The following is a 24,573-nucleotide window of genomic DNA, read 5'->3' as shown; positions in this document are numbered from 1 at the left end:
CCAGACTGAAGCTGGTTTTATAGTGCTAGCCCACTGAGATACCATGCCGCAGTGAAGCATGAATACCCCACTCAGACACATTATACTGACTCTGAGCCGACCAGTCCTTGTTGTACCCATTAATGCCGAGCGCCAGGCAGGGACCAACAAGTACCATATTTAACGTCTTTTGGTATGACGCGGGTGGGGATCAAACCCGCGACCTTCCGCACTCCAGGCGGACGCTCTAACCACTACACCACGGAGGCGGTCTCTGTGTGATGTGTCTGCAGGGGTGAGGTGTAGTGGTGTGTGTGTGATGTGTCTGCAGGGGTGTGGTGTAGTGGTGTGTGCAAGAGGGTAAATAGTGGTTTGTGTGTGTATTTACTTCTTGCCATCTCAAACTTGGTAGATATAGTCCTCCAGGTCAGTCAGTAAACCAATCTTGATGAACATTAATGAGCAGTAAGGTTGAGTTACTTCCATACAGCCTTTTCTGTAGTCTGTCATATAATGCGTTCTTTGCCATAGCCGAGAATATTGGGTGTAGTTCAGGAAAGTACGTCCGGCCTACTGCAAGCATTAGCACGTGTGCATCCTTGATAGCCGAGGTGTCAGAATCTTCGACAATTAGCCGTCAGCATCTCTGACAAAGCCAGCTTTCAGGTCGGCTTGGTCGGCTTGTCTGATGTGCTGGATATTTTGGGTAGCTTACTGTCAAATATATGAACAAAATCTGTCTAAACATAGACCTGGCTGTAGAGCACTCCTTGAGCGTCTTCCTCAGGGATACTGAAGAGAAAATGTGTAATATGTGTTTGAAAACATAAAAATGTGAATGTCATTTAACGACTTTATACACTTAGATACAAACCAGTAGATTTGATTGAACTGTGTATGTGTAATGGTAAATAGAGAATCTCACCCAAGTGAGATTATTTATCATCCAAAATCATTCTTCATCAGTTATCAGTGAAAGAATGAATTTATCGGAACACATAACTGCCATTAGGTTTCGAGGAGTGATCCCAGTGAGGTCATAGCATTGTGACGTCATTAACTTTGTGATGTCATAGCATTGTCAGCTGTGTTCTTAGTGATGTCAAAGCATTGTGAGGTCATTAAGTAACGATGTAATAGCATTATGACAATTCACTTGTTGCAATATCTACAATGCGATATCTGGTAGATATTGGTTCATATCACACAAGCGATATCTACAGTGGGAGTCAGTTTGGGATGATACATGTGGCTTGTTTATTTAACTGTATGTGTTGGTGTGGGTATTGGCTGGAGTAAAAGCACCATCTTGTGACTGATTGAAGGTGAGGTGAGGTGAAATTGGGTTTGAAGTCGTGCTTGAGAATATTTCGCTCATATGACGACGTGCCTGTATGTGTATGTACGACTGCTTGTACTAGGCCAGACTGAAGCTGGTTTTATAGTGCTAGCCCACTGAGATAACATGCCGCAGTGAAGCATGAATACCCCACTCAGACACATTATACTGACTCCGAGCCGACCAGTCGTTGTTGTACCCATTAATGCCGAGCGCCAGGCAGGGACCAACAAGTGACATATTTTAATGTCTTTTGGTATGACGCGGTCGGGGATCGAACCCGCGATCTTCCACTCTCTGGGCGTACGCTCTAACCACTACAACACAGAGGCGGTCGCGATTGAAGGGACAACATCACCACACTTATAACGTAAAGACAATTCTTTCTTTCATCCAGGACACATTAATAAACATTTGTTGTGAAGTTGAAATCTTCAAACACATAACGCAAAACCCAATATAGTAGCATTGTCTGTTTTATTGACTCCAATTCCGTGAAGGTGAACAGAATTACCTTAATTGCCACAGAACAGTGACAATAAAATTGAGAAACAATAAAACACATTAAGAGATTAGCATGTCCTTGTTTCTACAGGGTGGAAGATGAAAATAAGGAAGCAAGAAAATGTTAGAGTTATTTGATTGTCCTGGCTGGCGTGTGAGGCGAGTCGGTAGACAATCCCAGAACATTCCTGCCTGTATTGATCTGCCTATGAAATATTCATAGACCCGAACATGGTCTTTGTAAGCTATGGAGAGCAAAGATGGAGAGGAGTTGCTACTCTCAGAAAACCTCAGTGTGGGGGCTGTGTTCTGGGGAACTCCTTGAGGTAGAGGCGGACCTCTGTAGCATGCTTGTATAATGGATTAGAGCCTTACGTCAGTGTGAGACAAGTAGCTTTTCTGTGCCATGCGGATTTATTCGGAAAATCTACTTTTTGCCCATTGATTGTATTCATGAAGAAGTTCTTCTCATGGCTGAATTTACACTTGGTTGTAGCACTAATGCAAGGACGTCGTGAATTAACTGTCAGATTTTCAACGAAATTGTATTTTGTAAATTTTACATGAAATTGACCTTGTTCCCAGAGCGAACTATTTTGCATGGTAGGTGAAGAGGCATGTGGGAAGGAATGCCAATCATGGCCAATAAGTGGTGTTGGGGGTGCCACAGGGGCAGATGGGGTTCAACATTGCTAAAGAATCCATCCAGGTTTTAAGGGACATAACTCTCCCAGATACAGACCACTGTGCAGGCTGTGAAATAAAGATGGTTATCTGGCAGGTTTATATGTCCACCAGATTCTTCACGACTGGGAGGCAGGTCTAAAACTATCACATCTAAAAGCCTTTCAAAGACGACGTGGAAAATATTTCACTCTTGGGATTGACCGACTTTTCCAATTCATTAAGCTTCTGAAAACTTGTAGCGGTGGGGTAGCCTAGTGGTTAAAACGTTCTCTCGTCACGCCGAAGACCCGGGTTCGATTCCCCACATGGGTACAATGTGTGGAGCCCATTCTGGTGTCTCCTGTGGTGGTATTGCTGGAACATTGCTTAAAACGGCGTAAAACTAAACTCACTCACTCAAGTCACTGAACTGATAGCAAGTCGTTGATCAGACAAAATGATCTGATACAGACACAAGGAAATGACAGTTGAATCATTTAACTGATTCCAAGTAAATGGCGCCACCAAGTAACTGAACTGATACTGAGTCACTTACTCACTTACTCTGAAAACATGGCTCAGGTAAAATTTTGAATGGATTTCTAACCTTACTTAAATAATAATAATTATTATTACCTTTGGTAAGTCTTATGGATGTGTGATTTAGATATGTTGGATTTATTGTTTATTTTATAATATTTTGATATGCTTGTGTTTTATGGACTTCATTGGCTAAGATATAATTCCTTCCCAAACCAGTTTTTTTTCAGTTTTGAAGAATATTTACCAATAGTTTGTAAAGAAAGTATTTGGTTATGGTTAGTTGTTAGATAACTATTTTCTACCTTGCCATGACCTTGCCATTTGGAACCAGTTGGAAGGATAGTATTATCATCTTGAAGCAGATGGCCACTTTGTGCTGGTGGCAATAGAAGTGGAACACACAAGGTCCTCTGCTTGCAGGAACCCTCAAAGAGATGAGGAAATTGGCAGCGATAGTTTTTGCAGAGTTCCTGATTTGATTTTGTTGAAGAGTTTTAGCAGACAAGGTGATAACTCAGTCTTTATTACTCTTACAGATCTTTGAAGACTCTCAATACACCCAATCAGAAAATGACTCATCAAATACAGAACTTTTTTCACCATATTTTATTTATGGCTCAGGTTAAGTTTGTTCGTAATTTACAACCTGGCTTTGTGTTCTGGGAAAAGGAAGTGGGGAAAAACATCAAGAAAGATTTCTGTATCAAATGTTTCTGGTCGTGAATGTTTCATGCCTACACTTGGTGTTAAAGAAGTTAACATTTAGAGTACAAAGGATGAAAAAATAAATTGCTTTCATGATTTTTGTGGACACACTTTGTTCGTTTGAAGAATGGAGATCTATAACATAGTGTGTTGATGCCAATGTGTACAAATTAGGGGTTAAGACTCTTGGTTTGAAACAGACTTGACAATTTGCTACTGGCCATAAAGAAATATTTCAGCAAGCCATTTTCCATGTCAACAGGTTATCAAATCCATTTTCGAACATTTTACATTCTTTGTCATCTGAAACATCAATGGAATTATCACAACTGACTCGTGGAAAAAATCGAGCTCTGACTTTCTTTTAATGTGTCAGATGAAAGGTTAGATCTTGTTATATTTTGAATAAAGGGTTAGAACAACCGTAAATGATTTTGCTGTCTGTTTCTTTGATAAAGTGGATGAATCCTGATTATGATCCATTCTTTGATTTGACACGAAGACGTATGTTAAAAGGCTTATGATATTATCCGTCGGTATTCTGGGAATTCACGGCATCAGAGAATTTTGATCAGGAAATTACACCTAAAGTTAGGCTCCCAACAATGTCAGACTTCAAATCTGTCAAGATAGAATTGAAGTACTTTGTGCAATCACTTTGATTTGTCAGTAGCATGGAGAATGAGGAGTCTGGCAAACATCAAATTACATTTGTGGCATTCCGAGAACATCCCTACATCGGGTAAAGGGCGAGCTCAGAGCAGGGTATACATCAGTCTTTTGCCTTCTCAACCGCATGGACAGAGCACAAGGCTCTGCAGATGTTTTGTCCATTGTGCATTAACTCACAGGTTATTACTGCCATATAGCTGGAGCATTGCTGAGTGTGGAGGAAAACTAAACTCGCTCACAGGTTATTATTCAAGTTGGTTATTTTAAAATATTTTCTTCCTTGGGTCCTGCCTATTGGCTATTTTCACACCAGTCAGTAGATACTTTATAAAAATGATTCTTCTAATATATATTTGTTCTTGCACGGCCCCAAGAGACATGTCACGGAGACTCATCATAGCGATATACATGTCTGATTAACAGTTAAAACATGTAGACCCCTTATTCACTGCAGTAGAGTTGAGTAATACAGACCTGATAATGAAACTGATAACTACATAACAGTCTGTGAAGGAATATTGTTTCTGAAGTTGAAAAGGATGTAGGTAATTAATATAAGTGTAATTAATTCAAAAACTTTTTATGTTGTTATGCTAGCAAAAATGTAAAATAATCGAGTAATTGTTTTGCTTGTTTTATGACAATATGAAAGTCGCGAGGGGCTGTGGATGAGTGAGGGAAATTGCAAACCACTTTGTGAAATGTAAACAATTACGATTGTCTGGGTTGATGTACTGGACAGGAGACCACCAATGAATGTGAAAAATATAACAAATCTTTGATATGATGACACAATGCCATTTAGAAAGTGGTCAAATGTAACATATGTTATATTTGGGATTACACTTTCTTAGTAAAGTACAAATTCTAGTACTATTTGAGTTGAGTCCCATCTGGAAATCGAACCCACACCTTCAGAGTCGGGCACCTAATGGCCAGCACACAAAGTCAACCGCCTAACCCGCTCAGACACTGCTAGAATTTGTGCTTAACTAAGTCTAATCCCAAATATAACATATGTTAAATCTGTGATAGTTCCATATTTAATTATCCATGAAACTGGAGTTTAGAATTGGTCTTCAGCAACCCAGGCTTGTCGTTAGAGGCCAGTAACGGGATTATGTGTTCAGGCTTGCGAACTTGGTTGACACATGTAATCATTTCCCAATTGTATTGACCGATGATCATGACGTTGATCACTGGATTGTGTAGTCCAAACTTGATTATGTACGGACTGCCGCCATATTGTTGTTTTTATTGCTGAGTATGGTGTTTAGCAACAGGCAAACAAATACGTTTGATTTGACTTGGTAGATAATCGTGGGGATAATCATTATTAACGATTGCTTGTAATGTTCATGAATCCATATGACGTGAATTCTGAAAGTGCTGCATTGTTATTACCCCAGTCAATTGATCAGTGTGCACTGAAAAACATTTTCTCAACTCCCTAGGGAGTGTACAGTGCATAGCTGCCTGTGAGGCAGTAGAGGGTTAACAGCCCCTTTTCCGTCTCAAACCACCAGGTACCCATTTACTGGTTGGTGAACAGTTGCATATTCAAAAAAATCACTTTCTTACTTGCCTGAGGTGACCCCACATCTGTTCTCTGGAAACTCTCAGAAGCCAAGCTGTAAGGTACTGTCAGTCATACAAGGACGTTCCAAGGACTATCCGAGACCAACATTGCCTGATTTGTGTCCCGTGCACAGAACATCAGATCACATGCCACCAGGGATGCACGTTGATAAAAGATCAAAGAACACAGTGTAATAAAACACATTTCCTGGACACAGAAACAATGCCAATCAGTGCTTCAGTCAGTCCTATCAGTGGAGGATAAACCCAATATAGCACTAATGTTGATTTGATATTTTATGCCACAGAGACATGGGGATAATCAGGGAATGTTTGGTCGTCTTTCTCCAAGGCCGGTTGTGAACACAGCTTGTGTAGCATGGCATGGGTTCATCCCTTAGATGGCATCCTTACATTGCTTGCTGATGGGGTTAACTTCTTTGGGCTTGTGGACAAGGCATTTGAGGGGCAGTGGGGGAGTCTAGTGGTTAAAGCGTTTGCTTGACCCGGGTTCAGTTCCCCACATTGGAACAATGTGAAGGCCATTTCAGGTGTCCCCTGCCGTGATATTGCTGGAATATTGCTAAAAGTGGCGTAGAACTACACTCACTCACTCACTCGCTTGCTCGCTCATTCAGCAACCCTTGCTTGTCATTCTACTCAAAGGGATCCAGCTCACTGATTGGTTGATTATATGCATTAGTGTTCAGATCTATTGGTGCTCATGCTGTCAATCATTTGATTGTCTGATCCAGACTTGATTATTTACAGACCAGCATCATCTAGCTGGAATATTGCTGAGTGTGGCGTTATGCATCAAACATACAAATAAACTGGCCTGAATAGGCTTCTATACCTTGCCAGGGATGGCCATCCCCTATTGTATAGTGTACTACTTCTCAACATGGCCGCCATGGAAAAATATTCCATGGTGACTCTATTATTTTCTGGGCCTACAAAAGAACAAGCTTGAAAGGTGTAAAGTTGGATGGCATAGGGACACCTTTATGTGTGTAGCTTATGAAGAACAAAAAAGGGTATTAAAACAAGATTGTATGGGAAATTGATAGCCTAGAGGTTTCTGCATATACCCATCACAGTCATGGCTGAGTGGCTTCTGAGCTGGAGACTATTCTCCGGTGTTGGGTTGTTCGCAATGCTATGAATTTGACTTGAACAAGGTGGTTGAATGCCCCTATGAAAGCTGTGAAGACAGGCCTATTGAAAGAATTCCTGCTGTTATGATCTCAGGCTTGGTAGGACCTGTAAATTTCCACCCTAATGCTTTGCAATTAAGTTCCTCAACTTTTGATTCATCGGCTGACGGTTGTGACAATGCATATGAAAGGGAGGTTAGAAGATTTATGAAAGCTTTGACAAGAGTGTTAGGTGACATGAAACATTCATCAGACCAGTGGCTAATTTAAGGGCTTGACTTGAAATTAGTATTTGTCTCTTCAGAAATGTCCTGACCAAGTGCTGCCATATTGAAATGCTAGTGAGAGTTTGAAGGCCATGTTACGTTGGGCACTTAATGGCGTTCATTTGGTGGGTTCTATGCCTCCTCATGCCCGCTAATTAGACATGTCTCCCGATGATGATAGAGGCTGATGGGCCAGCATGGCAGGGAATGGTTTGAATAACAATTGGAACATCAGCCATGCATAATGTCACCTCTTATGTCACACTCTGATTGACTACATGTGAAAAACCTGAATATCATTCCTCACAGTTAGTTAGATTTTGAAAACAATATTTCCCTTGGCATGTTTCAGCAATATGAATTAAATATTAAACATCGTTTGGTGTCGCAGAAATAATTGTGCATTGCATAAATATGTTCCTTCTATTAGAGATAACGGGATCGGGTGGTCAGGCTTGCTGACTGGGTTGACACATGTCATCGTATCCCATTTGTGTAGATCATGTTCATGCTGTTGATCACTGGATCGTCTGGTCCAGACTCAATTATTTACAGACCGCCACCATATAGCTGGAATATTGCTGAGTCCGGCGTAAAACTTAACTCACACACTCACTCCCTTTAAATATCATCCTATAGCTGACCATATAACCCGAGAGTCACTACTATAAGCCTGTCTCATAGTCCCAGAAACGCAACATTTTCCCTTCCATCCAGGCCTTTCTCCCATGCTAGTGCCCTAAATGAAGCAAGATTTCCTCAGGTTCTAAATTTCTCATATCATTTGGCTCCTTTTCAATTTAAAAGAAAATAATTGTTTCTATCAAAATTATATATTATAAGAGACAAAGCATCTGTCTATTTTGTCCTGTAGTCTCATGTTTTTGAAGAAAGAAAATGTTCAAACTGTCATTTATAACTTGAAAAAAGAAAGACAATTAGAATTTACAAAAATGCTTCACATAAAAGAACCCGAGTGTTGTGGCGACCACCTTTCTGAGAACCCGAGACACACCACTTTTTTATAGAAACTTGTCAACATTGTTGTGAGACCACATCATGCAGCATCTTTACATAGGCAAATTGTTGTCGCCTACATGTTTGCTATACATGTACTTTAAAGAGGTTGTTTAGGAGAATGACTGCACAGGTCCCCCAGTGAGATATGCTCCGTGGGCATGTGAAAAAACAAAAGCTTGTCTTGAAGGATGTGTGAGAGACAGGTCAGCCATGTAGCTTGTAAGCTGAGGTATGCCAGTCCGGATCAGAACTTGCTAATGCTTGTGTAATGACACAAAGGCGATACAACAGTTGAGATAAATGGACTGCTTGCTTGACAAGGGCAAGTAAAGCAGACGATACCATTGATGTCTAACTGAGCCGACAAAACACTAATGCTAAGATGGGACAGGCACCGGATTACTACAAAATTAATTTGTCCTTTGACAAAAACAAGTGTCTTTCAGCTGAAGTAGGATTACAAAATGTCTATGGGTCGTAGCAGCGTGAACACAAGGACTGATGTGCTTCAGATCATGTTTGAAAATGTTGCCGTCTGCTTCAATGAGCGGAGGATCTTTTCTTGACATCCCCAGCATCCAGACACTTGGCAACCAAAATAGCTGTTTATAGCTCCCCCATCTTACCTCTGTAGGCTCATAACAGTAGCCATTTTGGAACTGGCAGGAAGCCGTCTGCTTGTTGGAGTCAGACGTATGGAGAACGCCTGAAAACTGGAAGAGTTTTTCTTAGGAATGTTGCTGAATGAATTCTCATTGTTGTGATGGAATGCTGTCTATTTTGAGATGATGTATTGAAATAAACAAATCTGCTTGTTGTTCTCCTGAAACTCAGAGTTCTGGTGTGGGGGTGGGATTTAAGAAAGAGGTAAACTGGCTACAGGGATGATGGGCATTAATGTAAACAATACCTTAAAATACACACAAAACAGGCTCTAGACAACTTGCACTGCAATATTTGAGAAAGGGAATAGGTGAGTCTCCCTATGAGTTTTGGTGCATTTGAATTAATTTTGAATGAATGCAGAAAATAGTGGTGGGTGGGGTTTGTGAATATTTGATAGAGTCTGCTTTCTGCATCAGATAGGATTTTGACTGACTGACTGACTGAGTTTGGTTTTATGCCGCTTTTAGCAATATTCCAGCAACATCACAGCGGGGGACACCAGAAATGAGCTTCACACATTGTACCCATGTTGGGATTCGAACCCGGGTATTCAGCGTGACGAGCCAACACTTTAACCATTAGGCTACCCCACCGCCCCGATAGGGTTTTGAAGTTGCCTAGACTTTGATTCAACTCCTCAGGATTCAGTATGTCAAGACGGCTGTTGGAACTCCTCATCATGATATTAGTGGATTCTTGTAAAATGGCATATATGGAATACTGGTAACCCATGACGTATCGTGTGCTCACCAAAGTTATCTCCCCTGAATGCAAGGGTGCTGATTGGTGGAAGTGCCACACAGCCAAGAGACGTGATGCGAGAATGCACGACCTGTTATATTGCATGAAGCAATGAAAGTGAAAGTTCTTTTCCCATATGTCTGTGCTTCTTTGTAGAGAATTTCCCAATACTATGTTCTTGTTGCTAAAGTGAGATTTGGTTTGACAAGATTATTGAAAAAGCACCAGCCTCTCTGACCCATTGCTGACATTTGCTCACTACAAAATTATTTTAACATCCCTCACAAACTCTTACAAAGCAAAGGTGAAGAACGAAGAATGTTCAGTATGCAATAAATGTGTTATTCACTCCTCTGAAGGACAATAAATCTCAAGGTATGGGTTAAATCTCCAAGAGTTAAAACACATCAGCATTTCAGCCTTTAATGTTGCAATGTCACTGAATATTAAAATGGACTAATATACCATGGACACACCAGAGTCAACTTGCGTTCCCCGGTAAGAATTCCCCCATGGGAGGGACCCTTATTTACCTGGCCTGTAGTTTACGAGACACAGGTTATACCCTGTGAAAGCTCTCTACGGGGCTTTGTTTGTTGTCTGACACTCCGCTCTGATCTACAGGTAGGCAGCTTAAGAGGGAGACGAGCTCGCTTCCATCGAAGCCAACTTTAAACGAAAAGGGCTTTCTTGGTACCTATAATGCTGTCACAGGGTCCTGATTTATGGCTGCGGACGGCGATGACGGAATTTAGTTTTGGAAAAGCAAACACATTGTTCATTTGGTGTTCCTGTGTTGTGAAAGGTTAATTTAGAGAGATGTGCGGCTGCTGTGATAATGGTGGCCGTCCATTGCGGGGTTGTTTTGTATGCAGACAGCCAATAAGCAGGTGTTGCGTAAAACAATCTTGCAGATTCTGGGGTCTTTCTACTGTTGTGGTTTATGAGATCATTATATTAAGTTGAGATAAGCTGGGTCGACAGGAGTGGGTCTCCAGTATGGGTCTCCGATATGTGGGTCTTGAGGGAGGTTACTGAATTTTTGATGAGATAATATCAGTTTTGAATGAAATTATGTTGAGGGTCTACAGGGGTGGGTGTCCATTGTGACCAAAGTATATGTGTCTTTTGGGAAGGGACTGTATTTTGGTAGAGGTCATAATTTCAACCTGAAATGTGTTCAGGGTCTACATAAAGTGGGTGTTGAAGATAACCAAATTGTACAAGGCTCTTGATGGAAGGTACACCTTAGTGACCAAATTGTACAAGGCTCTTGTGACCAAATTGTACAAGGCTCTTGATGGAAGGTACACCTTAGTTGAGGTAAGAAGATCATTTTGAGACAGTCCAAGGCTCTCTGCAGAAAGTATATTCATGTGATGCACCCCAATTTGAATTCTAGCACAAATTGGGTCCTGGGGTCTGCAGTTTAGAAGAGTAAACTTATGACCTTGATAGCATGTCATTGTTGATGATGATGAGGGTGTTGCTCATTATTTCAACCCCTAGTTCACCTGACCCAGACTTAATTATATACAGGCTGCCATGGAATAACTTGAATACTGCTGACTTGAGGTAGCAAACAAAAGATGTGATAAGTCTTATATCATCCTTACAGATATAATACAGGTCACAAATGAATAAGATTTCCTTAAATACTTCTCGCATGATACCTTTGAATTCATACATTCTGTCAAATCATACTCGAGAAATCAAACTTAGCTTATACATTTAATTGCTATGATTATCTACAGGGAACATGAGGCGGTGGGGTAGAATAGTGGTTAAAACATTTGCTCATCATGGCGAAGATCCGGGTTCGATTCCCCACATGGGTACAATGTGTGAAGACCATGCTTGTCATAAGAGGCGACTAACGGGATCGGGTGGTCAGGCTCGCTGACTGTGTTGACACATGTCATCATATCCAAATTGCGTAGATCGATGCTCATGCTGTTGATCACTGGATTGTCTTGTCCAGACTCGATTATTTACAGACCGCCGCCATATAGCTGGAATATTGCTGAGTGCGGCGTAAAAGTAAACTCACTCACTCACCTTGGTTCAATTCCAAGAATGGGTAGAATGTGTGAAGCCCATTTCTGGACTATTTGCTGGAATATATCTAAAACTATACTCACTCACTACAGGGCAATTTGTAATTCTGATGATGGGAGATCCAAGCAAAATTGTCAAAATGAATGAAACAGGATTAAGAAGTGGCAGGTCACAGTGTATGCTTGTTGCAAGGACCACAATGATTTCATCTCGCTGGTTTATGGTGTTGGCAAGACAAACGATGCCATGCCAGTGAATCATGTTTACATTGATATAGCCGTTAGCTCGCAGGTCTTGTGTCAATATGATCAGAGTGAAGCTGTGATCAGTGGTACCTGGGGATGATACGCTAACAAGTGATAGCTCCGCTTACAGCTCGTTGTGTCACAACTCTGTATATGTAATGGCTGTTATAGAGCTCAGATTCAACTGTTTTACTGATGTGAATCTCGATCGCAGACTTTGTGGCAGTTCTAGGATCTGTTGTTACCCAGCAACTGACACGGGCTGCCAGAGTGAGAGTTGGCAGTATTTCAACCATTTTGTGACTAGATCAAGTTATAGTATTCTGCGATAATATTAAACAATACATTTCAAACTAAAAGCTGTCAACAACGGACAGTGAAGTAACTAGATGATCACAGATAGAAATTTAAAACTAGTATGAAAATCTATTAAAATGAAACTATAGAAGACAAAACAAAATAAACAGGCTATTGGTTGCCTGGTAGATGACCATACTAGAGACCATGAATTTGCTTCCCCGCAGGCTACTATAGAGACCATGGGGACTTACAGTACACTTCCCCGCAGGCTATTGGTTGCCTGGTAGATGACCATACTAAGACCATGGGGACTTACAGTACATTTGCTTCCCGCAGGCTATTGGTTGCCTGGTAGATGACCATACTAGAGACCATGGGGACTTACAGTACATTTGCTTCCCGCAGGCTATTGGTTGCCTGGTAGATGACCATACTAGAGACCATGGGGACTTACAGTACATTTGCTTCCCGCATGGACCCTAGCTGGATTTACATCATCCCTTTAGACGTTAGCAATTGTAGGTCAAGGTCAGGCTTGGCTACTTGACAGTGTTTCCCTATTGGTGCTCATGATATCAGTCACTGGATTGTCTGGTCAAAGCCTGATGCTTATCAGCCACAATCATGCAGTTGGAATATTGCTCAGTGTGGAATGAAAAAAACTAGCAAAAATGTATCTTATATAAATAAACAACTATTTTAAAGAAAAGATCTTCTCATGCTTGTGTTGTATTGAAGATCTTTCCAAAGGAGAAGGGCGGTGGGGTAGCCTAGTGGTTAAAGCGTTGGCTCGTCACGCCGAAGACCCGGGTTCGAATCCCCACATGGGTACAATGTGTGAAGCCAATTTTCTGGTGTCCCCCGCCGTGATGTTGCTGGAATATTGCTAAAAGCGGCGTAAAACCAAACTCAGTCAGTCAGTCCAAAGGACAAACATGAAAACTAAGCATGACATGATCAGCATCAGTCCCATGCTTGTCGTAAGAGGCTGACTAACAGGATCGGGCTTGGTCAGGCTCGCTGACTGGGTTGACCATGTCATCATATCCCAGCTTAGTGTATCGATGCTCATGCTGTTGATCACTGGATTGTCTTGGTCCAGACTTGATTATTTACAGACCGCCGCCATATAGCTGGAATATTGCTGAGTGCGGCGTAAAAGTAAACTCACTCACTCACCTTGGTTCAATTCCAAGAATGGGTAGAATGTGTGAAGCCCATTTCTGGACTATTTGCTGGAATATATCTAAAACTATACTCACTCACTACAGGGCAATTTGTAATTCTGATGATGGGAGATCCAAGCAAAATTGTCAAAATTAATGAAACAGGATTAAGAAGTGGCAGGTCACAGTGTATGCTTGTTGCAAGGACCACAATGATTTCATCTCGCTGGTTTATGGCGTTGGCAAGACAAATGATGCCATGCCAGTGAATCATGTTTACATTGATATAGCCGTTAGCTCGCAGGTCTTGTGTCAATATGATCAGAGTGAAGCTGTGATCAGTGGTACCTGGGGATGATACACTAACAAGTGATAGCTCCGCTTACAGCTCGTTGTGTCACAACTCTGTATATGTAATGGCTGTTATAGAGCTCAGATTCAACTGTTTTACTGATGTGAATCTCGATCGCAGACTTTGTGGCAGTTCTAGGATCTGTTGTTACCCAGCAACTGACACGGGCTGCCAGAGTGAGAGTTGGCAGTATTTCAACCATTTTGTGACTAGATCAAGTTATAGTATTCTGCGATAATATTAAACAATACATTTCAAACTAAAAGCTGTCAACAACGGACAGTGAAGTAACTAGATGATCACAGATAGAAATTTAAAACTAGTATGAAAATCTATTAAAATGAAACTATAGAAGACAAAACAAAATAAACAGGCTATTGGTTGCCTGGTAGATGACCATACTAGAGACCATGGGGACTTACAGTACATTTGCTTCCCGCAGGCTATTGGTTGCCTGGTAGATGACCATACTAGCCATGGGGACTTCATGGACCCCATAGCTGGATTTACATCATCCCTTCAGACGTTAGCAATTGTAGGTCAAGGTCAGGCTTGGCTACTTGACAGTGTTTCCCTATTGGTGCTCATGATATCAGTCACTGGATTGTCTGGTCAAAGCCTGATGCTTATCAGCCACAATCATGCAGTTGGAATATTGCTCAGTGTGGAATGAAAAAAACTAGCAAAAATGTATCTTATATAAATAAACAACTATTTTAAAGAAAAGATCTTCTCATGCTTGTGTTGTATTGAAGATCTTTCCAAAGGAGAAGGGCGGTGGGGTAGCCTAGTGGTTAAAGCGTTGGCTCGTCACGCCGAAGACCCGGGTTCGAATCCCCACATGGGTACAATGTGTGAAGCCAATTTTCTGGTGTCCCCCGCCGTGATGTTGCTGGAATATTGCTAAAAGCGGCGTAAAACCAAACTCAGTCAGTCAGTCCAAAGGACAAACATGAAAACTAAGCATGACATGATCAGCATCAGTATGTTACAGTCTTGTTCTTTAACATATTATGAGAGGAATGGCAATGGGGTAGCCTAGTGCTAACTGCATTCACTCATCAGACAGAAGACCTTGGGTACCTGTGAAGGTCCAGCTTAGAATTGATCTTCAGTAACCCATGCTTGTCGTAAGAGGCGACTAACAGGATCGGCTGGTCAGGCTCGCTGACTGGGTTGACCCATGTCATCGTAATCCCAGCTGCGTAGATCGATGCTCATGCTGTTGATCACTGGATTGTCTGGTCCAGACTTGCTTATTTTCAGACCGCCGCCATATCGCTGGAATATTGCTGAGTGTAAAAGTAAACTCACTCACTCACCTTGGTTCAATTCCAAGAATGGGTACAATGTGTGAAGGCCATTCCGGGTGTCCCCTGCCATATTGCTGGGATATTGCTAAACGTGGCCTATAACTAAACTCACTTACATTTTGTATATTATGACAGGTTCAAGATGCAGTTTGACTTTGACTTCAGTGTTCTAATTAACATGTGTTATTGTTCCAGCTCCCTGGAGATCTTCCACTGGCAGTTTGAGGTTGAGGACAGCATCATGAGCCCTGAAAATGGCCGCATCATCTGGACCATCGACTACGAGAAGAATGCCCCAGCACTCAACTCCTACTACCCCCCTCGCAACTCCCGCGTCACCGCACGCATCAAGATCGCAGGACGCTACCATGAAAGAATTGTCCCTGTTTTCAAGGTCAGTTTCATGTAGATAGATTATTTTTCTATTGTTTTGCATGTTCAGAATGTCCACTGAATTCCTGGTTCAGCTGGGCGGTGGGGTAGCCTAATGGTTACAGTGTTCGCTCATCACATGAAGACCTGAGTTCGATTCCCCACACGGGTACAAAGTGTCAAGGCCATTCTGGTGTCTCCTGCAGCGATATTGCTGGACTATTGCTAAATGTGGCGTAAAATCACACTAACTCACTCACTCCTGGGCCTTGTTTCACAAAGCTATTGCAGCGCTACGACTGTCGTAAGTCTATGTTACAGTAAAGGAGGTACGACTGTCGTAAGTCTATGTTACAGTAAAGGAGGTACGACTGTCGTAAGTCTATGTTACAGTAAAGGAGGTACGACTGTTGTAAGTCTATGTTACAGTAAAGGAGGTACGACTGTCGTAAGTCTATGTTACAGTAAAGGAGGTACGACTGTTGTAAGTCTATGTTACAGTAAAGGAGGTACGACAGTCGTAAGTCTATGTTACAGTAAAGGAGGTACGACTGTCGTAAGTCTATGTTACAGTATAGCAGTTTCGACAGTCGTAGCGCTGCGATAGCTTTGTGAAACGGGGCCGTGGTTCAGAATCAACTGCTGCAACAATGCCTTAATGTCATCCTGACGGTTTCAATCCTGGACCCAAGGTCTGGATGTTAAGGCATCGCTAATGGAGGAAAGTAAATTTTGCAATGAACATCTAGTTTAATGAGTGTGTGCTGGGTCTCATCATTGACAACATTAGGAGAATTGTTACGAGGTACTGTACAGAGCTGCCTGCGAAATGTCTTCATGGCCAGCTTAATGCCTTGCTCCAGAGCAGCCATTAATGAGTCGCAGTCTTCAAACCCCTGGCCATGTGGTGTAAACGTCTCTTGGGACATTCAGTAGACTGTTTGTGAGAATCTGACGATCACAAGTAGGAAAGTACATTCAGGAGATTATGCAGTCTAAATGCGGAGTTGTGTCCCCTTTGGTCAATATGGCCACTGCAGCTGGTCCATACAATTTCAAATGTGACATGAGGGAGTATAATCCCATACCCTCTCTTTGGGGCCCTAACAAAATTGGGACCCATTATTTTTCACACAAGATCCAGGTTAGAATTGATATTCAGTAACACAAGCTTGTCGTAGAGGTGACTAATGGGATCGGGGGTGTCAGGCTCGCCGACTTGGTTGGCATGTGTCATCATTGATCAATGCTCATGCTGTTGATCAATGGATTGTCTGGTCCAGACTCGATTATTTTCAGACTGCCGCCATATAGCTGGAATATTGCTGACTGCAGCGTTAAACATCAACATCTTCCTGAGACTACAATATCTTTTGCATGCATCGTAATAAGATCTTGTTTATGGAAATTGACGTGAAATCACATTTCATTGTGACGATTTTTAATTAATGTTCACATATGTGTGTCTTATAACGCTTAACAAATACCCTGCCGTGATATTGCTGAAATATTGCTAAAAGCAGTGTAAAACCCAACCCAACTCACTTAGCAAATAATAGTTAAACAAGTCTTACTTGCATGCACGTTTGGCCTCTGCCCAACTTGTATGAACAATTTCTAACCTGTCTGAAAAAATTACCAGTTATGTAAAGTGCTACAATGATGCCCTTGCATGATTATTCCACAGACTGAATCTTGGAAATGCTTAGGTTGCATCAGATTTAAGATGTCACAGTCTACTTTGGTTAGTCATGTTTTACCATCGGCGTAATGGATTTCTCCTGAATTAGAATTATTTTCCAATATCGCAACAAACTTGAAAAGACAAGTTTTGTAAACTTCAGGAAAATTCCACATGGTTGGAAGAAAATAATTTGAGATAATTTTAAGTTACTTGCATCTTTTGGAAAATGACAGTAATGTTAATGTGTGTTTTCATTGTATATTTTGTGCAACGTCTCAGGGATAATAACGTATAGATTATTGAGTAGGAGACCGTGATGGACACTTTGGAAAGTCTCCAAGTTCTGAATATCTACTTTCCGTAATGGGGAATAGTTAAGCTCCACACAATGACATGTTCCGGCTACAGACGCTACATGATTTCACGCAAATATTCATTCACAATCTGTTCTTGTGTGCGCCACTTGATGATAAAGGAGTATATTTTCTGTACGGCATTTGGAAATCTTTCCTTTTTCCCAAAGCAAAATCCAATAATAACCTTTTCAGAAATTCATCTTGTCCGACTTATTGTTTAAATTTGAATAAGCAGTCAATATAAATTCATGTGATGAGGTTGCTATGCATTTCTGCCGTGACCTTCGAAGATGTGGCTGTGCGGAGGTGCCACAGCGACCTTCACTTGAATGTTTGTTGTGACTGGACGTGGCATCCTGGGATTGATTTCCCAGAAGGTTGAAGTGCCAGTACTATTGATGGCATGGGTCGCAGTGCCTACCGATTCCGTGCCAGGATTCTAGATTGGTATTCTGGACTGGCTGGGGTTTTATTGGGAGAAATTATCCCCCAATTTGACATTGTCTTGATGAGGCTTGTACAAGAATGAAACTGACGAGGCATACTCTGTGACGGTTTAATGGCAGATTGACGTTCCTAAACGCCTGCCCTTAGACGGATATTGGATGAAAGTTGTTACAGTACGAGAGGTGACGGTGATGCTGATGACATCCATTGGTATCCGTGATTGTCACAACCAACACATATACTACTATGTTTAGAGGAGATCATTATGGCGGAAGGCTTAACTAGTCATTAACTAGTCAATGGCTTCACTAGGCTAATAAACTTTCATCTTTGATGCCTTCATGATGGATTGGTCAGACATACTTTTCGGGACGACATTCCTGATTAAGGTCTGACCTTAAATCGATTATATCTCCTTGGTTTACTCCGACATTAAGAAACGAGTCGAAGTGCGCACTACCCCAGACTGGTAGAGAAATCTTATACTGTGTTGGATCCCTGAAGTATTTCAGACTTTTCACTGCATATGAATATCTTTCGTGCAACTATCTTGCTTATTCAAAAAATGTAAGAAATGTGGAGTTTGGGTTTAAGGTGATATCATTTAAATTTGATAATGTTGGGTCTGTATCTGTCATGCCAGGACAGGATTTCATCTTTTGTAAAATGTTGTCATCAAATGTGTGTATGATGTCGCTACATTCCAGTGTGATGTCATGACTGTCTCACAGCTATTAAAATTCAAGTTAGTTAGTGAGTTGCTTTTAGCAATATTCCAGCAACATCTTGTTTGAAGACACCAGAAATGGGCTTCAAACATTGTACCCATGTCGAGAATCAAACCCGGGTCTTTGGTGTGATGAGCAAACACTTTAACCTCTTGCCTACCCCACTGCCCCCAAGAATTCTAGTACAGTGAGAAGGCTACTGAAAAAATTGCAAATATTGGGTGTGAGATACTAAATGATAATTTTGAAGCAGATAGTTCAAGAAATAATATTAATTTAAAGGCAAGAGTGAAATAAACCATTATCCCATGCGTCATTTCTTCAAAAGTTCTATCTCATCTTTATTCACTTCAGTAGTCTTGCAAATAAACTCATGCCACAATCCTTCCTGTTTTTATTTGAAAATAAATTACATACTACGAACGGAAATAAGTATGGCGACTGTTGACGTCATCCCAAGGTTTGTTTCTACAGTTACATGAATAAGTTGTGTCCCATATAGCATCCAGGCTGTCCCTAGCCAGACAGAGGACATACGGCAGACTGTTTGATGTGTGTTTGATCATGTGATGTCCCCTTGGGCAGGAGCTTGCATGCTGCCTCAGAGAATAAGTGACAAAGTCACAAGTGTAGGTGGCGCTAGTGAAATGTCCTTATTGGCCACCATCTTGTCAAGATGATGGATGTATGCCTTTGCAGACAGGAACAGGATTTACTGGTTGTCAATTCGAGCACTCTGTCATTTTCAGTCTCGTTATTTGAGGAATGGTTCAGAAGCTTAGGGTAATCAATTTATATGTGTGGGCTGATTTGTCTCAAATTTGGTCCAAGTCTTCAAAATGTCAATAATCAAATCCAGACCAGGTTCAAAATCAAATGATACTATTTTCCTGGCAATGTATCAATAAACATTATCAATTTGGAAAACAGCAATTTTGTGTGAAATGAAATGTTTTCCAATTTGCAAAACTACCGCCATGGTGAACAGGTGTACCGATGATCTATTAATGTATTGATGTGGGGAATGCAGTATGAACACCTTAATATGTTTCCACATAAAAATGGTTATTTTGTTCAGACTATTAATGGGGAATGCAGTATGAACACCTTAATATGTTTCCACATAAAAATGGTTATTTTGTTCAGACTATTAAACACAGATTACAATTTCTTTGTGTTGGTTTGTAATAAATTTCAGAATTCATAGTTTCAGTTTCAGTAGATCTAGGTTAATTGTGGCTTATTTGACAAAATATAAAGTGTTAAATGCTTATACTGGTTGGTTTTATCAGTGTATGGGTTCCATTTTTCAAAGCACATGCCCCCTCATGCAACCCTTACATGTATTAAAAATACTGTATCTCATTGGTCAAATATGGCCAAAGGTTTGCTCCGTTAAATGGCACCCAGTAAATGCTTTTTATTTATAAACAACCTGTTTCACATTAATGAACAATTCGCTCTCTGTATGTCATTGGTCAAATATGGCCAAAGGTTGCTCCGTTAAATGGCGCCCTGTAACTGCTTTTTTATGTGTATGTGCAACCTGTGACACATTTATAGATAACTCTCTCTCTCTCTTTGTGTCAGTGCATGCAATAGTTGCCTGTATCATTGCAGACCCATGAAGATCTGGGGTAGAATAGGTCTTCAGCAACCCATGCTTCCCACAAAAGGCGACTATGCTTTGCTTGTCATAAGAGGCGACTAACGGGATCGGGTGGTTAGGCTCGCTGACTTGGTTGATACATGACATCAGTTCCCAATTGCGCAGATCGATGCTCATGCTATTGATCACTGGATTGTCTGGTCCAGACTCGATTATTTACAGACCGCCGTCATATAGCTGGAATATTGCTGAGTGCTGCGTAAAACAAAACTCACTCACTCACTGACTGACTGACTGAGTTTAGTTTTATGCCGCTTTTAGCAATATTCCAGCAATATCACGGCGGGGGACACCAGAAATGGGCTTAACACATTTTACCCATGTGGGGAATCGAACCCGGGTCTTCGTGGCGGACGAGCCAATGCTTTAACCACTAGGCTACCCCACCGCCCCACACTCACTCACTGTATCATCGCGGACAGACATGGACATGGCAACATGACTATTGGGTGTATGTGTGTGCTTGTTCACTGTATCACTCTACTACCCGTGAAGTTCCAGGTTAGAATTGATCTTCAGCAACCCATGCTAGTCGTAAGAGGCTATTAACTGGATCGGGTGGTCAGGCTAGCTGACTTGGTTGACACATGTCATCGTATCCAAATAGCATAGATCAATGCTCATGCTGTTGATCACTGGATTGTCTGGTTCAGACTCGATTATTTACAGACTGCTGGAATATTCCTGAGTGCAGCATAAACAACTAACCTGTATCACTGTAGTTCTCTGTTTAAACACACATGCAACATCAAATATTCAAGCTTGTGTGCTTGTTGCCTGCATCTATACACTCACTAGTTGTACGAAGTAGAATCTTTTCTTAACTGTGGGTTGGTGTTTTGGTGTAACTGTGTTGGAGATTGCTCAAACTGATTATTTTCTTCTTCAGGAGACTGAGATACTGAACACAGCCATCTTGACGGGAGAGAGACTTTCGTTCCCCCTGAAAGTCTACGCCGTGTCTGATGTCGGGATTTTCCGTGATGTTTCAGTCCTCACCGCCTGCCACTCAACAGACCGCGATGTCCTCAAGGTAACTATTAACGGGTTAACGTATCGTGTGGTCAGACGCGCTGACATGGTTGACACATGTCATTGTATCCCAAATACATAGATTGATGCTCATGCTGTAGATCACTGGTTTGTCTGGTCCGGACTCGATTATATACAGAGCGCCGCCATATAGCTGGAATATTGCTGAGTGATGCGTTAACCAGCAATCAAACCAAACCAAACCTCAAGGTAACTATTGTATTGAACATTTCATCCGTTTGGCCAAGTAAGGATTCCTGGTTAGGGATGCTTCTAAGGATCCGTGGATGGTCATAAGAATAAATATGGAGCAGGTAGTCAGGCTTATTTGCTTTTCCTCATGCCCAATGATTTGGAGTGTTGGTCACAGTGTCATCACTGGATGGTTTGGCCCAAACGTTTAGGGGATGGTGCCATTAGCTGGATTGTTGGTCACAGTGTCATCACTGGATGGTCTGGCCCATAGGATGGTCACAGTGTCATCACTGGATGGTCTGGCCAAACGTTTAGGGGATGGTGCCATTAGCTGGATTGTTGGTCACAGTGTCATCACTGGATGGTCTGGCTCAAACGTTTAGGGGATGGTGCCATTAGCTGGATTGTTGGTCACAGTGTCATCACTGGATGGTCTGGCCCAAACGTTTAGGGGATGGTGCCATTAGCTGGATTGTTGGTCACAGTGTCATCACTGGATGGTCTGGCTGAAACGTTTAGGGGATGGTGCCATTAGCTGGATTGTTGGTCACAGTGTCATCACTGGATGGTCTGGTGGTCATTAGCTGGATCACATCATGGATGGTCTGGCCCAAACGTTTAGGGGATGGTGCCATTAGCTGGATTGTTGGTCACAGTGTCATCACTGGATGGTCTGGCCCAAACGTTTAGGGGATGGTGCCATTAGCTGGATTGTTGGTCGACAGTGTCATCACTGGATGGTCTCGCCTAAACGTTTAGGGGATGGTGCCATTAGCTGGATTGTTGCTGATTGTGGTGTTTAACAACAAACAAATCATCCATGGGAATTTTGTGCCAGTGTTCACTTGTCAGAGGGGTACACGAAGTACTTGGTCTAGACTACCAGTTGTCCGACTACCATTTTTGTGAGTGGGTTAGATCGCTGATTTTGTGTTCTGCCAATTAGGTGCCTTGCTGTGAGAGAGTGGGTTCGAATCCTGGATGGGACTGAACCAAAGATACACCAGAATCTGTACTTTACTAAAAAAGTGTAATCCCAAATATGACATGTGTTCTTTTTGACCACATTCTGAAAGGCATTGTGTATTCTTAAGAATCATTCATTTTATTTTACTGATGTAGTAGAATGAATACCTGGGTCATGTAGGAATATATTTCCGTGTGACCTTCAAATGTTTTGATGACTCCAGCGATTCAAGTTTCAATATCATTGTTTTGATGATACTTTCATTACAAGCTTATAGTGTTATTTGTATTTTATAGTTCATTGTTTAATTTACTTGTAGGTTGCACCAGATTGCTCAGAAATCTACTTTGAAGGCAATGAAACACGTGGCTCACACAATGTCACTATCATTGCCAAGACTGGCCTCTACACAGACAACATGTACATCCGTGTGTGGGTACCTGAGAGTAGGCTGGACATACAGCTGTCAGACAACAAGCTCGGACAGATTCGGGGCTGGAAGGTGCAGACTAAGTCCCCACGAAGGTGAGCAGAAGTCACGCCATTTCTTCTTGAAAAGAGGGGCGATGGGGTATCCTCTCAGTTGAGGCATTTGCTCATCATGCCAAAGATACAGGTTTGATTCCCCACATGGGAACAATGTAAAAAGCCCATTTCTGGTTTGCCCCGCCATGATATTGCTGGAATATTGCTTAAAGCGGCGTAAAAATAAACTCGCTCACTCTAGAAAAGAGGGTGGTGGGGTAGCCTTGTAGTTCAAGCATTTGCTCTTCACACCAAAGACTGGGGTTCGATTCCCCACATGGGTACTATTGTGTGAAGTCCATTTCTGGTGTCCCCCTCCGTGATGCTGGTGGAATATTGCTAAAAGTCACCTAAAACCATACTTGCTTACTCTGCTTGGAAAGATTCTAGTTCTCTGAAACCACCTGTGTACATGATCCCAGCAAAGGTGCCATCAGAATGTGTTCCAGGAGTAAAAAATCTGGCCATTATTGATTTAATTTCTTGCCAACTGTGCTGCAGTTATTTGTAGAAATAATGAAAAACCTTTATTAGGTTTACCTGATTTTTCTTCAGGACAAAACCACATGTGCACCTCATCTCAGCAAAAGTGTCAGCAAAATGTGTCCTTGGAATAAATAAATGTGTCCATAATTGCTTTATTTTCTTGTCAACTGTGCTGCATTTATTTATAGAAATAATGAAAAACCCTTATTAGGTTTACCTGATTTTTCTTCAGGACAAAACCACATGTGCACCTCATCGCAGCAAAAGTGTCAGCAAAATGTGTCCTTGGAATAAATAAATGTGTCCATAATTGCTTTATTTTCTTGTCAACTGTGCTGCATTTATTTATAGAAATAATGAAAAACCCTTACAACTTTTCTTCTGGATGAAGTTGTAGTTCTCAGAAACCACCTGTGCACATTAGCCCAGTGTCATCAGAATTTGTTCCCAGAGCTAAAACATGGTCCTTGTTACCTCAGTTTCAAGATTTAGCTCATTAGTATAATCTAATATTTAAGAAATAAAAAAACCCTAACCTTTTTATGACCATTTGTAGATGTTTGAGGTTCAAGTAAATTACTTCTTTAATTGGCATTTTAGAAGTTGGGAAATATTCAATATTGACAAACTTTATGGAAGGAAGAAGTGGTTATCCATAAAGTCAATATACATGTAAATCCTTTCTGCGTCTACCTGGAAACTAGTATTATTGAGCTGAATTTTGCAGCATTTTTCCAAGGATATTTTTTTAATGAAAGTTCACGCCCTTATGAACAATTGACTCGATTTCTGAGGCATCATATCTTTGAGCATGAGATGTATTTAAACAAAGTTGTGAAATA

The 24,573-nt window shown here is 41.4% G+C and overlaps 1 protein-coding gene across 1 annotated transcript in view; it reads left to right on the top strand.

The window, feature by feature from the left end:
* LOC124258866 (transmembrane protein 132E-like) overlaps window positions 1–24,573 on the top strand; it is a 93,460-nt gene that overhangs the window by 54,707 nt on the left and 14,180 nt on the right. The window contains exons 4-6 of the mRNA XM_046692957.1: window positions 15,466–15,664; window positions 21,416–21,559; window positions 23,040–23,245. Coding sequence (XP_046548913.1) covers window positions 15,466–15,664; window positions 21,416–21,559; window positions 23,040–23,245 — 549 coding nt within the window. The remainder of the gene's footprint in view (window positions 1–15,465; window positions 15,665–21,415; window positions 21,560–23,039; window positions 23,246–24,573) is intronic.

This window comes from Haliotis rubra, unplaced genomic scaffold (assembly GCF_003918875.1).
Source record: "Haliotis rubra isolate DU_JTF1 unplaced genomic scaffold, ASM391887v1 Scf700, whole genome shotgun sequence".
Classification (NCBI taxonomy): Eukaryota; Metazoa; Mollusca; class Gastropoda; order Lepetellida; family Haliotidae; genus Haliotis; species Haliotis rubra.
The sequence above is the reverse complement of the archived record's forward strand: the minus strand, read 5'-3'. Positions and strand labels throughout refer to the sequence as shown.